Source organism: Spermophilus citellus, assembly GCF_964194105.1.
Source record: "Spermophilus citellus genome assembly, chromosome: 10".
Taxonomy (NCBI): domain Eukaryota; kingdom Metazoa; phylum Chordata; class Mammalia; order Rodentia; family Sciuridae; genus Spermophilus; species Spermophilus citellus.
Window position 1 is genome coordinate 27,924,846 of NC_138197.1, and position 13,616 is coordinate 27,938,461.

Genomic DNA, 13,616 nt, shown 5'->3' on the forward strand with positions numbered 1-13,616 from the left:
TTTTAGTATTAGGGATTGAATTCAGGGGTGCTTTACTAATGAGTCACATCCTCCGTCCTTTTTTTATTTTTTATTTTCAAAGAGGGTCTCATTAAGTTGCTTAAGGCTTCACTAAATTGCTAAGACTGCCCTCAAACTTGTGATCCTCCTGTCTCCGCCTCCTGAGTCGGGATTACAGGTGAGTGCCACCCTGTCTGGCCTTCATGTCTTTAAATCTTCACATCTCTTCTTCCCAATGTTCCTTCCTTAGGCCTGAATAGTGCCCATTCCTCTCTCTCCTGATAGGGATGGTAAGGAGAGCTCGTCTGGAACCAATGAAATCACCCACCCAAATGTCCTGCCACGTAAGGAAATTCCCAGAATATCCTTGAGAGAATGGGTTATTCAGAGCTAGACAAACAGCTCCCTTGAGCCAGTGGAGAGTCAAGGGCAGCCAGTTCTATTTCAGACTTTCTCCTCTGGGCCCTCAAATCTGCCAAAGACAGGAATGGAGTTGTTTTCCAGAACTGTCCTGCCCAGCAAAGATCCCAGGAACCCTGTGACGGTTCTGACATTTATCACGGGTGCTCTACCACTGAGCTACAGCCCCAGCCCTATTTATTTATTTATTTATTTATATTTTTGGGTCCCGGGGACTGAACTGAGGGGCACTCTACCAATGAGCCACATCCCCAGCCCTATCTTGTATTTTTTAAAATATTTTTTTAGTTGTAGATGGACAAAATACCTTTATTTTTTATTTATTTATTTATTTTTTTTTTTTTAAAGAGAGAGTGAGAGAGGAGAGAGAGAGAGAGAATTTTTAATATTTATTTTTTAGTTCTCGGTGGACACAACATCTTTGTTGGTATGTGGTGCTGAGGATCGAACCCTGGCCGCACGCATGCCAGGCGAGCGCGCTACCGCTTGAGCCACATCCCCAGCCCCGGACAAAATACCTTTATTTATTTGTTTATTTATTTTTATGTGGTGCTGAGGATTGAACCCAGGGCCTCACACCTGTGAAGCAAAGCACTCTACCGCTGAGCTACAGCCCCAGCCACCCTATTTTGTATTTTATTTAGAGACAGGGTCTCACTGAGTTGTTTTTCACCTCAATTTTTGCTGAGGCTGCCTTTGAACTCAAGATCCTCCTTTCTCAGTTTCCTGAGCCAAAGAGATTACAGGCAGGAGCCACTACGCCCCTCCCTTTTTATTTATTTTAAGACAGGATCTTACTAAGTTTCCAAGGCCAGCCTCAAACTTCAGATCCTCCTGCCTCAACCTCCCAAGTTTTGGGGGTTATAGGCAAGCACCACCACACCTGGCAAGGGGATTATAAATTGGAGGTCAGCCTTAGCAATTTAGCAAGACTCCATCTCAAAATAAAGGAGAGTTGTACTGCATAGGCAGCTCTGTGGTAAAATGACCCTGGGGGTTCAATCCCCATTATCTCACACACACACACACACACACACACACACACACACACACACACAAATTTTTTTTGAGAATTAAGTGAGCTGATTGGTAAATCTCTTCAACAGTACCTGGTACATAGTAAGTCTTGAGTAAACATTTGCTATTATTTGTGAACTACCTATATATACACAAATATGCACACACACACAAACACACATTCATGTACAAGGACATACACACTCTGACTTGTATGCTACTGGAGTCCTCTTCGCTCGTAAGTCCAACTGGATCAGGTATCTATTACATTAATTCTCACACTATTTTTTTAAAGATGTTGATTTATTCATTTATTTATATGTGGTGCTGAGAACCAAACCCAGGGCCTCACACATGCTAAGCAAGTGCTCTGCCACTGAGCCACAACTCCAGCCCCTTTCATACTATTTTATAATTGTTTGCTTATCCATCTTCTCACTAGATCCCCAGCTTTGTAAAGCCCCCCCCCCCTTTTTTTCCTCTCTTCTCTCTACTCGGACAAAGTTTAATGAATGAATTGAGTGCAAGACTCCAGAGGACACAGACTAAACATCCTGTCATTATCCCAGCTCCTCTGGTGATGAAGCACTAGAGCAGCCTTGGGGGTGCCCCAACCTGATATTTTCAGTCCCAGAACACAACTGATGCCACAGGTGATCAAGACCTCTTCCTGTTCTTCACCCTTTCCCTTGTTCCTCTGAAATTTAATCTCCACTCCTCACCTCATGAGCTCTGTACCTGCTATGGTTTAGATGTGGGTTGAGTGTCCCCAGGGCTTCATATGTTGAAATTTAATCTCCATTGTCAGGTATTAAGAGGGTAGAAACTTAATCCAACTAGGCTATTTAAAGGTGGCCTTTGGGAAGTGACTAGGGTGGATTAAATAAGGTCATTAGGGTGGAGTTTCCATGACTGACATTTTATAAGTAGAGTGACATACACACAAACTTGTACAAACACTCCTGCCATGATGTGATGCAGCCAAGGGGTGCCTTGCAAGAGCCTGTACCATGCTGTTTAGACTTCAAGCCTCCAAAACTATGAACTAACTTAGCCTTTTACTTTATAAGGTAGACCGCCCCTGGTATTTCATTATAGTGATTAAAAACATATTTATAGGGGCTGGGGTTGTGGCCCACTGGTAGCATGCTTGCCTAGCATGCATGAGGCACTGGGTTTGATTCTCAGCACCATATACAAATAAATTGAAAAAAAAAAGTCCACCAACAACTAAAAAAAAAATTCATACAGTTTCCCCATTAAGATTCTCTTTGTTTGGTTTGTTTTCTTGTTATTTGTTTGAGATGGAGTTTCACTATGTTGCCCAGGCTGGAACTGAACTCCTGGGCTTAAGCGATCCTTCTGTCTCAGACTCCTACGTAGCTGGGGCTACAGTTGTGTGCCTATTACTCCCTGCTATGTTCTCCAATCTAGATTCTTCAAGTACCCTCAGAAAATCTGGTAAAATTGCCCAAATCTTTCCAAATATTCTGGACTTCCAGGCTCTAGCAAATATTCCTGCCTTACCTTTCCTCTGGCTGAAGTGCTTCTCTTCCTCACTCTTCAGTTTATCCACTTTCTTTCCTACCTCCATTCCCCTTCATTTTTCCTTCCTCCTTGCCTAAGCTTTGGGCCTTCCATTGTTACCTTTTTTCTAATTATACTTTTTTTTCTAATTCTACTTGGGCTCAATAAGTCTCTGGTTACTGACCAGGAATCAACTCATGATAGCTCGTGGCAGTGCTAAGGAACATTCAGTGAAAACGCTGGTGGCTTAAGGGAAGCCATACATTCAAACCCCTACCTTGGCATCTGAACACTGGCAACACATGGAAGATTATGTACAAGGATTTAAGCATTTGTAAGTCTCTGTCACAGGGCCTACAGAGGAGGTGTTGGCTCAGGGACTGACAAAATGTGCAGCTCTATGAATAGCCACAAAACCCATTATCTGTTGTGATAAATAGATGGCAGTAAATACTGCCACTGTGTGATGGAGAAAACACATGGCTCCATGGAGAGCACAACTAAGGAGAGAGCTCAGTTGGGTCAGAGAGAAGCATGAAGACAAAGGGCTCTGAGCAAGGGAATCAGCCGTGAGCAGAAATAGGCCAGAGGTGGCTGGGAACGTGGGAGCTGAGTTGGTGGAAGCTTGCAGAGAGGAATTTGAATCCGATCTGTCATTTTTGGGAGCAGCTATGTTTTTGTTTTGTTTTGTTTTGTTTTGGGGTTTTCTTGTTGTTTGTTTGTTTTGCAGTACTGGGGATTTAACCTAGGGCCTTGAACATGCCAGGCAAGCACTCTTAACACTGAACTACATCCCCACCCTGCTATGGGGCTTTTTGAGGCAAGGCTCTTGCATGGGACAGCTCTCCCAGACAGTGTGATGAAAAACTATTGACAGGGTTTCCCCTGAATGACTCCCTGGGGGTTCCCTGTCCCCACAGTTTCAGCACTTATTGGCTCTGACCATTCTTCAGCCCCCCAGCTACTTAGGAGCCTGAACTTGCCTCTGTAACCTAGCTTATGAGATCTTGAGCAGAGGTTTTGGAAGAAGAGGTGTTGGCCCAGAAGTGGTTCTGAAGGCTTTCTGTGCAGGATTAATCAGAGTCTGTGAAGCTGGTGGCTTTCATCAGGACACAGGGTATTCCAGGGAGTGGAATGCCGGCTGTGTCAGGGAAGCTAGTGTCTATCCCTCCAGCCCTGCCTCCCCTTAGATCTACCCTTCAGGTATAGTGACATAGTAAGTTCTTAAGGCAGGCCCAGGTTACAGGGACCCCCTTTTCCCAACCCTGCCAGACTTTCAAGAACTCCATATCCATTAGTGTGTGGAGGTAGGAGTTGGGGGTGTTCGTGGTTACTAGCCAGGCCCATGGTAGGCTGAGCAAGGAATTGCCTTATTAGAGTCTCCAGGCCCAGGAGAATGGATGGCTGCTGTTGTCCCCAGAACTCCAGGACCCACTGGAGCTCAGGAGCTCCAGGAGCCTTCTGCATCCCTAGCTGCCAATGGAAAGAGGGCCCCAACAATGGTCTAGTCCTTGTACCAGCAAGGAAAAGCCTGCTCCAGATTGCAGAATAGGAAGATAGTGGGGTGGGTTGCACTTCCAATTGAGTCTAGAACCTCTGGAGTTGTCTGGGGTTTACCAAGGTAAGGATCTAGCGAACTTCCTTTTTATTCTCTCTCTAGCTTAAGGCCAGAGAGTGTCTTGCTCTATAAAATCCAAATGGCCTCCTTCCTTCTCCCACCTCTCCCCCAAAATCTTCATGTTAGCCTTTAAGTACCACAGGGCCTCTCACTCGGGAGGTGGCAAGTAGCCTGAAAAGTAGGGTAGCAACAAGGGCCTTGAAGTTCTAGCTCCTAACTGGGCACCTGCTATTTCACCACCAGGAGGACTGGCACTGCCCCACTTTGGGGTCTGGAGTAGATTGCTTCATGATGGGCTTGGGTTTGCCCATCTAAAAATCTGAGGGCATTAGGGGGTGGGGGTTAGCTCAGGGAGAGTGTAATTGCCTGGCATTGTCTGAGGCCTTGGGTTCAATCCCCAGTATCACAAAATAAATAATAAAAACATTTAATCAAATACATTACATTTTAAAATAATAGTAAAAGCTAAAGCTGTTAAGACTTGTTTTTGAATGGCCTGCCCAGCTCTGACATTTTTGGATCCTATGTAAAGGGAACTATTATTATTCCTAACCCAGAATAGGGAGGATGGGTCCATTCTCAGAGCCCTGGTTCTCCCTTGGACTACTCAAGAAATTCTTCTTCACCTCTTGGTTCTGTATCCTGACCCCTACACCTCCACCACTTCGCACTCACCATGGGGAGAGGTGGCAAAGAGAAGGACTACATAATGGAATTATAGATTTGGAGCTAGAAGTGGGAAACTCTACACAAGTCCTGTGTTATGTTATAATTATTTTAATTTAGATGAAATTTACATGACATAAAATTTATCATTTTAAATTATACAATTCAGTAGCATTTAGTTCATTCATAATGTTGTACAACCACTGTCTCCATCTCATTTCAAAATATTTTCAATTCCCCACTCCTCCAGACCTGGTAACCACCAATTTACCTCCCAGCTCTGTGGATTTGCCTATCCTAGATATTCCACATAAATGCAATATATAATGTATTAGTTTATTTTTCGTTGCTATAATAAAAGTATCTGAGGCTAGGTACTTACAAAGAAAAGAGATTTATTAAGCTCACAGTTTTGGAAGTTGAAAAACATGGTGCTGATAACAGTTCTGCTCTGGTGAGGTCCCCCTTAGCTGTGTCACACAGTGGATGGCATCATGGTGAGAGCACATGAGCAAGGGAGACGGCATATGGTAAATGATGGAGAAGGACAAGTTTTGTCTTTTTTTTTGATACTGGGAATCGAACCCAGGGATGCTTAACATTGAGCCACATCCTGGCCAGCCCTTTTTATTTTGTGTTTTGAGACAGGGTCTCACTAAGTTAGGGCCTGAGTTGCTGAGGCTGGCTTTGAACTTGCAATCCTCCTGCTTCAGCCTCCTGAGCTGCCTGGCTAAGTCTTGCTCTTTCATAACAACTTATTCTCGTGAGAACAACTAAGATACTCTGTGAGACTCTCACTAACTCCTTCCCAGGGAGGGGCAGTGCCCCCAAAGACCTGACAACGTCCCAGGAGGTCCCTCCTTGTAAAGTTTCTGCTACTCCTCACAAGGCCCACAGCGGGAACCGGGCTTCCCACAGTGAGCCATATCCAAACCACAGCTGACTTCCTTCACTTAGCATATGTTCAATATTTATCCATATTATATCAGTACTTTATTCCTTTTCAAAATTATTAATATTGTGGTAAAATATACATATTATAAAATTTACCTTCTTAAATGTACAAATCAGGGGCATAAAAGAAAATTCATAATGTTACGATGCCATCACCACTATTTCGAGAAATTTTTCATAATCCCCAACAGAAACTCTAACTCCTTGTCCTCTTCCTCCAAGGCCCTGGTGCCCTCAGTTCTACTTTCTACCTCTATGAATTTGCCTATTCGAAGGATCACATCGGTGGAATCCTACAATATGTGGCCTTCTGTGTCTGGCTTCTTTCACTCATTGAGGTGTCTTCAAATTTCATCACTATTTTTTATGGGTGAATACTATTCAATTTATTATTTTCATTCAATTTGAATGAAAATAATAAATAGAATAGTATTTATAATAAATATTTATAATAGTATTTATTATTATTGATAGTGCTTAACACAAGCTAAACAAGCATTCTATCACTGAGTCACAACCCCAGCCCTGGAAGGCAGATCACATGCCACTTTTCAAGTACTTTTCAAGTACTTCACTTATATCACTTTATTTTTCCCACTTATTTAGAGCCCAGTGGTTCCCATTGTGCAGATAAAGACCCTGGAATTCAGAGGGGAACAGTGACTTTCCAAAATGTCACAAAGATGATTAGTGATTAAGTTGCTGTTAGAAACCTATTATACCTCTATCCCCAGGAGCCTGTGGGGCTTGAGAAAAGTGGAGACAGGGAGGTCAGCAGACAAGAGGCCAAGAAAAAGCCGACCTGGGACAGAATGGGGGCAGGAGGAGATGGGGTAAGGCCATCACCTCTGACTTCTCCCCCTCCAGCCCTGTACCTTTTCCACTGGGCCTCCTACAGGTCCCTGGGCCACCTCTACCCCAGCCAGCCAGGAGAGCACCTTTCTGGCTGTTACCCATCACCTGCCTCCACGTCAGCCTTTCTTTTCCTCCCCATAGCAGGCCCTGAGGCCTCTGGAGTTAGCAGCAGCATGGCCCAAGGCCCTCACATGATGCTCTGGGCAACTGCTCTGACTTTCACCTTGATGGTCTACTTCATTCCACTCCTGTCCTCTGTTCAGACCTGGCTAACCTTCCTTAGGTCTGATCCTCTTGTCCTCCAGCATCAGCCTGGACCTGACCTCTCTTCTCCCAAATCTTACATGGGGACCTGGACCTAAGCACAGTGTGTATGGTCTTTGTCCAGACATCAGATGGTCCAGGGAGGGGAGGAAGGGAGGTTATTTTAGCCTAAGGGACTCTGTACCTTATGAGAGTCAATGTGACTTTTTACCTACATTTCTTGCAGCCCCTCTTACCCCAGTGCAAAACACACACACACACACACACACACACACACACACACACACTCATCTTCTTCCTTCCCACTCCTTGTTCTGCCCCTAGGAACTGGAACCCCTCCATGTTCTCACTCTTCTGCCCACCCTCCCCGCCACGATCCCCTCATCTGCTATGAGTATCTCCAAGAAAGAGGTTGAACAATTTAGATTTTCCGTAGTCTCCAGGAGCCTGGGGGTACAGAGGCAGCTTGAGTTGGGAAGATGTTGAAGAGGCTGTTCTCCAGAAGCCAGAGTCCATCAGCCACTCCAAATCTTCCTGCTGCACGAACACTGGTTTAGAAAACTGGAGTTTTGGGGGGGTGCCTACGGACCCACCACGGTCCCCACCCATCTGGAGGCTCCTTCTAGATGTATCCAGGTCTTCTCTTCCTCTTCTTCCCCAAGGTTTTGCCAGGTTGTGCCTTGGACAGAGGGTGGAGGGGCAAGGCAATTCGGTCCTTTATCAGGGTTTGGTAATCCTTTATGAGGTCCTTACTCAGGGGCATGCTGGGCAGCAAGGCCAGCTTTAGCGCCTTCTCCTGGTAATGAGGCACAGGGTTTGGGCAGGGCCAGCCTCTGGCGAGAGTAGTGGGGAGTGGATTGGGCAGGAGTGGGAGACCTTGAGGCTCAAACCTCCCACCAGCAGATATGTACTGGGCTCTGTGGAGGAAGGAAAGTGGAGACATCAGAGAAGTCAAGGGAGAACTCAAGGCATGGTGGGGAGGGGGACACTGCCTTCCACAAGCTCCATGGGGATTAGGCTATGGGAATCCCTTCTCTCTCTTCCTTCAATATGGAACTTTGCCAAATGGCTTGCACCCTAGGTGTGCATTTTGTCATTGGGCTGGTGAGATCATGTCTAACTAGTAAACTTTATTCTTTTGACATACTGTGTATGATATTTTTATGCAGATTCTTTGGGGAGGGTGGTAATTGGGGATTGAACCCAGGGAACTCTACCACTGAGCTGCATCCCCAGTCCTTTTTATTTATTTTGAAACGGGGTCTTACTATGTTGTCCAGGCTGGCCTTGAACTTGCCATCCTCCTGCATCCACCTCCTGAGCCACTGTCATTATGCAGATTCTTATCTGAATTCTAACTGTCCTTCAAGTCTCACCTTCTCCACTAATGCAGTGCCTGTGGGAAGTCCACTGAACTTTGCACAAGTGGGTGGCTTCTCTTCTCTGTTGGCCTGTAGTATTGAACAGTAGGAAATTGACTTTAAAAAAAACAAACACACACAGTTGAATAGTGGCACATTTTCGGTTTCAACATGCTTTGCACTTAGTTTGCAGATATTCCCTATTTGCTGTTGCTGGTTTATTCAGGGGTTTCAGCCATGTCTGTACATTAGAATTTTAAACATACCACAGGCTAGGAGTGTGGTTCAGTGGTGGAGCATTTGCTTAGCATGTGTGAGGGCCTGGGTTGGATCCTGGTACCAAAATAATAGTAATAAATTTTAATAAATGAATAAAAAGATAAGTAAAACACCATGCCCAGGGCCTGGGTTTGTAGCTCAGTGGTAGTGCCCAGCACATGTGAGGCATGAGGTTCGTTCCTTAGCACCATATAAAAATAAATAAATAAAATAAAGGTATTGTGTCTATCCACAACTAAATAAAATAAAATAATTTCAAAAAACAAAACACAATGCCTATCCCCCAGATCATTTAAGCTAGACTTTCTGGGATGAGGCTCAAACCTTGGCATAATTTTTAAAAAGTCCTAGATCATTCTAATGTGCTGCCAGGGTTGAGAACTATTGGATTTATACATAAATATTCTATTTCCCCAACAAGACCACAGCATCTTAAAACTTAGATCTTATCTTATGTGTCTGAAGTCTTTTGGGTCCCTGATGCTCATAACGTCATTGATGACTACTCTTTTTTTTTTTTTTTTTCCCCTGTGCTGGGGATCTAACTCAGGGCTTTGAGCATGCTTAAGCTTGAGCTTTGCTACTAAAGTACATCTTTCAGGCCTCAGGCTAATTTTTAACAAAAACCCTTCTTTTTCAGAGCTGCTCAGAGGAACAACCAGATCCTCATTACTTTCTTGTTCCCACCTACTGAACTTGTCTAACTCCTTCAAGGTCTAGTTCACATACTACCCTCTCTATGAACTATGAAACCTTATCTGAGGGGCTGGGGATGAAATTCTGTGGTAGATCATGTGCTTAGCATGCAGACAGTCCTGGATTCAATCTGCAAAAACAAAAACTTTGTGACCCATTCCTTCATTCTAGGCTCCTGGGCTGCCCCCACAGCTGTATCCTACTCTCAAGGAAATGCCAAACCAAGAGTGATGCCACTTCTTGTGCCCCTTTTATATGCTCAGTATAGTGCCATTTAATCTGCAAAAAAACCATCAAAGTACAAGGTACATCTCTGATATATACCTGAGACATGTGAGGTTCAAAGGTTTAAGAAAGTTAAAATCACCAGCCATGGTGGCATACACCTGTAATCCCAGCAACTCAGGAAGCGGAGAGAGGAGGCTTACAAATTTGAGGATAGCCTGGGCAACTTAGCAAAACCCTGTGTCAAAAATATAAAAAGGGGGGGCCTGTGGTTGTGGCTCAGTGGTAGTGTGCTTGCCTAGGTTCGATCCTCAGCATCACATTATAAAAATAAATAAAATTAAGGTATTGTGTCCATCTACAAATAAAAAAAAAATATATATATATATATATATATATATATTTAAAAAGGCTGGGAGTGTAGCTCAGGGGTAGAGTACCCTAGGTTAAATACCCAATCCTGAAAAAGAGAAAGGCAAAAGAAAAAGTTAATAAAACTGTTAAGTTTGTGATCTGGGGGCTGTGAGAACTTGAGCAAAAGATTTGACCTCTTCATCTAAGATGCCCACTTTCCTGAGGGTCTCAGGGGATTGAGTAATACAGTTAAAGTAATTAAACATGACAGTGAAATCTTTTTGAGGAGGGTACTAGGTCTTATTCCCTTTTGGATCTCCTACATATATACTTAGCAACAAGTACTCTGAGGAAACCTGGATTCCATCCCCTGCACCACAAAAAAAGGATAAAAGGGGGCTGGGGTTGTGGCTTAGAAGTAGAGCACTTGCCTAGCATGTGCAAGGCCCCGGGTTCGATCCTCAGCACCACATGAAAATACAATAAAGATATTGTGTCCAACTACAACTTAAAAAAAAAAAAGGATAAAAGGGATAACACCATAGATGGGCAGGTTGGAGTAACAATTTAGACACCAGAAATAGGAATGGGAGTGAGGGAAGGGTCACCTATGAACATGGGCAGGATGAGCAACTTGGGAGGCAGGGGCTTCTCTTACTTTTTGAAGTTTGCAGGAGGCATGATGTTGCCATGAGTATCCAGTGGAGGGGCTCTGACTTCACTCCTCAGCTTGAGTTTCTGCATCTCCTTCAGCTCCTTCTTTGTCTTCAAAATCACCTGGCTCTTCCTGTTTATGTCCAAGAAGATGGGGGTAGAGTGGATGAAGGCCAGGAAGTCGTTTTTCCCAATCCAGGAGGGAGGAGGGATGGGGGTGTCTGCTGGGGGATAGTTGTGGGCATTGGAGTGGGTCAGCCTGCGCCAGACGTTGCTGTCATAGGGCATGTCAGGGTGTGTGGGAAAGGTGGCAGGCAAACGCCCCACATCGAGCCACGTGTGAAAGCCCCAGCTGTGCTGGATTGTGTCCTTCCAAGGGTGGATTAGCCGGCGGTGCACTTTGGACTTCATATCTGAGTGGGGTGGCAGCCTCTGGGCCAGCTGGTGGTAGGCTTGCCGGGTAAAGCCAGGCAACTCGCAGGTCTCCCTGGGGAGAAGGAACTCACGTTGAACCCACGTTTGGTGGGTCGGGAGGGATTCATTGGCATGGACCATCTAGGGAGAGACAAAAGGAAGCTGGGATGGGCTATGCAGGCAGGGGTGCGGGGACTGGGGGGAGGCATTCTACTGTCCTCAGGAGCAAACTGCCAACCTCCTGAAGCCCAAGACTCTCATCAAGCCATGATGGCCAGCAAGGAGTCATCTCTTGGCTCCTGTCCTGACTTTCTGAAGTTATTGTAATATTCTCTGTATTATTTTCATGGATTGCTCAAATTTTCTTTCTACTGATAGTATTTTGGCTTTGATTTCCTACCTTCTCATCATTGTTGCCCCCTTTCCTGCCCAGGAACTGGTGCTCTTAAGAAGGCACATCGGCTACAGGGACTGTGAGGGGAAATGGCACATACCAGTCCATCCAGAAACCCTCCTTCCCTTGCTTCTGGACCTGGTGACACTCCAGGAAACAGGTCTAGTTGGTTTTCCATTTCAGACTCCTTTTACTATTTGTTCCTCTGTCACAGCACTGTCCCCTCACTTATTAAAAGGCAAACAAGTATACAGAGTATCTAGAATGTCAGTTCCTCCCCTTTTTCTGTGCCCAGCCCCCACGAGATAAGTAGTAGCAAATGTCTTTTTTTTATTTTTAATTGTAGGTGGACACAATAGCTTTATTTATTTTTATGTGGTGCTGAGGATCGAACCCAGTGCCTCACATGTGCTAGGCAAGTGCTAGGCAAGTGCTAGGCAAGTGCTCTACCACTGAGCCCCAGCCCCAGCCCCAGCCCAGCAATTAAGTATTGACATTGTGCTCCATACTTAAGCACATCTCATTCAACCCTCATACTATGTAAGCAAGTATTGTTATTTTCCCTGTGGTTTGGAAGTGTCCCTCAAAAGCCTATGTGTTAAAGGCTCGGTCCCCAGCCTGTGGCACTATTGGGAGCTGGTAGAATCTTTAGGAGGTGGGGCCTAGTGGAAGTCTCTGGAGGTGTGCCCTTGAAGTGGGCTCCCTGCCCCTTCTTCTTTTTGCTTTTGGATAACCATGAAGTGACGACTCCTCCACTGTGAGCTCTCACCATGACGCATTGTGCTGCCTTAGGCCCAGAGCAACAGGACAGAACAACTATAGACCGAAACCTCTGAAACCATAACCCAAAATCAACCTTTCCTAAAGGAGGTTGTTTGTCTCAGATATTGTCAGAGCGAAGGAAACTATCTCAAAAGATGCAAAGAGCAAGACCCAATGAGGTTAAGGAACTCACTCAGGATGCTGGGACTTGAGCTGTCTGTGTTCATCTTCAGCATATTGTTCTGTGTGAAATGCTTTTTTTTTTTAAACTTATTTTTATTTGTAAATAGATACAATACCTCTATTTAATTAATTAATCTGTCTATTTATTTATATGTGGTGCTGAGGCTTGAACCTTAACAAGTGCTAGGCAAGAGTTCTACCACTGAGCTACAACCCCAGGCTGTGAAATACTTTCACATAGCACAGTGCCCAGTGTGACCTGGCCAGGACAAAAGTGTGTATCTTTAAAAAAGCTTCTCCCTCCTGTCTACCCACGAGGATTTTCTGATTCCCCAAACCTACTCTTTCTTGGGTCTAAGTCATTTCTATAAGTATGTGGGGCTGGGGGATACATATGATACAGGTTGAGTATCATTAATCTGAAAATCCAAAATCCAAAATGCTCAAAATCTGAATCTGAGTACTGACAGGTCACAGTGGAAAATTCCACACCTGACTTTATATGATCAGTTGCAGTGAAAACACAGGCATACTAAACACATTGCATAAAATTACCTTGTATAAGGTATTTGTGAAACATGTGAATTTTGGGTCCTCTCCCCAAGACATCTAGCAAATATTTCAATATTAAAAAAAAATTCCTGAAACACTTTTGGATAAGCATTTTGGATAAGGGATACTCATCTGTGCTAAGTAGGCATCTCCCCTGTTTTGAGCTCTGTGCCAGCAGCATCATAGGACCAAGAGGGAAACACAGGGGAGAATTCACCACAGCCTCTAGCCCAGGTGGAGAAAAAGGTAGGCTCCTCCCCCTACCTTCAGGAAAGGCTCTCTGACACAAGATGAATTGCTCATCCTTCCTCTGAGTGATCTTTGTGGGTTACTAGCCATTCTTCTTCTGGGCGTCAGAGCCAGGAGGGGTGGCTTAGTGGGGAAGCCCTTTCTGGCACCATTGTTTGTTGCTAGGGTCGCT

The 13,616-nt window shown here is 44.7% G+C and overlaps 2 protein-coding genes across 4 annotated transcripts in view; both read right to left on the reverse strand.

Moving 5' to 3' along the window:
• Positions 1 to 13,616, reverse strand: part of TSPAN11 (tetraspanin 11) — a 750,083-nt gene that overhangs the window by 226,972 nt on the left and 509,495 nt on the right. The window lies entirely within an intron of this gene.
• On the reverse strand, positions 7,944 to 13,555 carry TEX52 (testis expressed 52; the record flags this gene model as incomplete). Its single annotated transcript, XM_081310317.1, has 3 exons — positions 13,460 to 13,555; positions 10,895 to 11,445; positions 7,944 to 8,238 (listed from the first exon to the last, which is right to left on the reverse strand). Exons 1-3 carry the CDS (start codon positions 13,532 to 13,534, stop codon positions 7,944 to 7,946), a joined length of 921 nt encoding a protein of 306 aa, XP_081166443.1. The 5' UTR covers positions 13,535 to 13,555.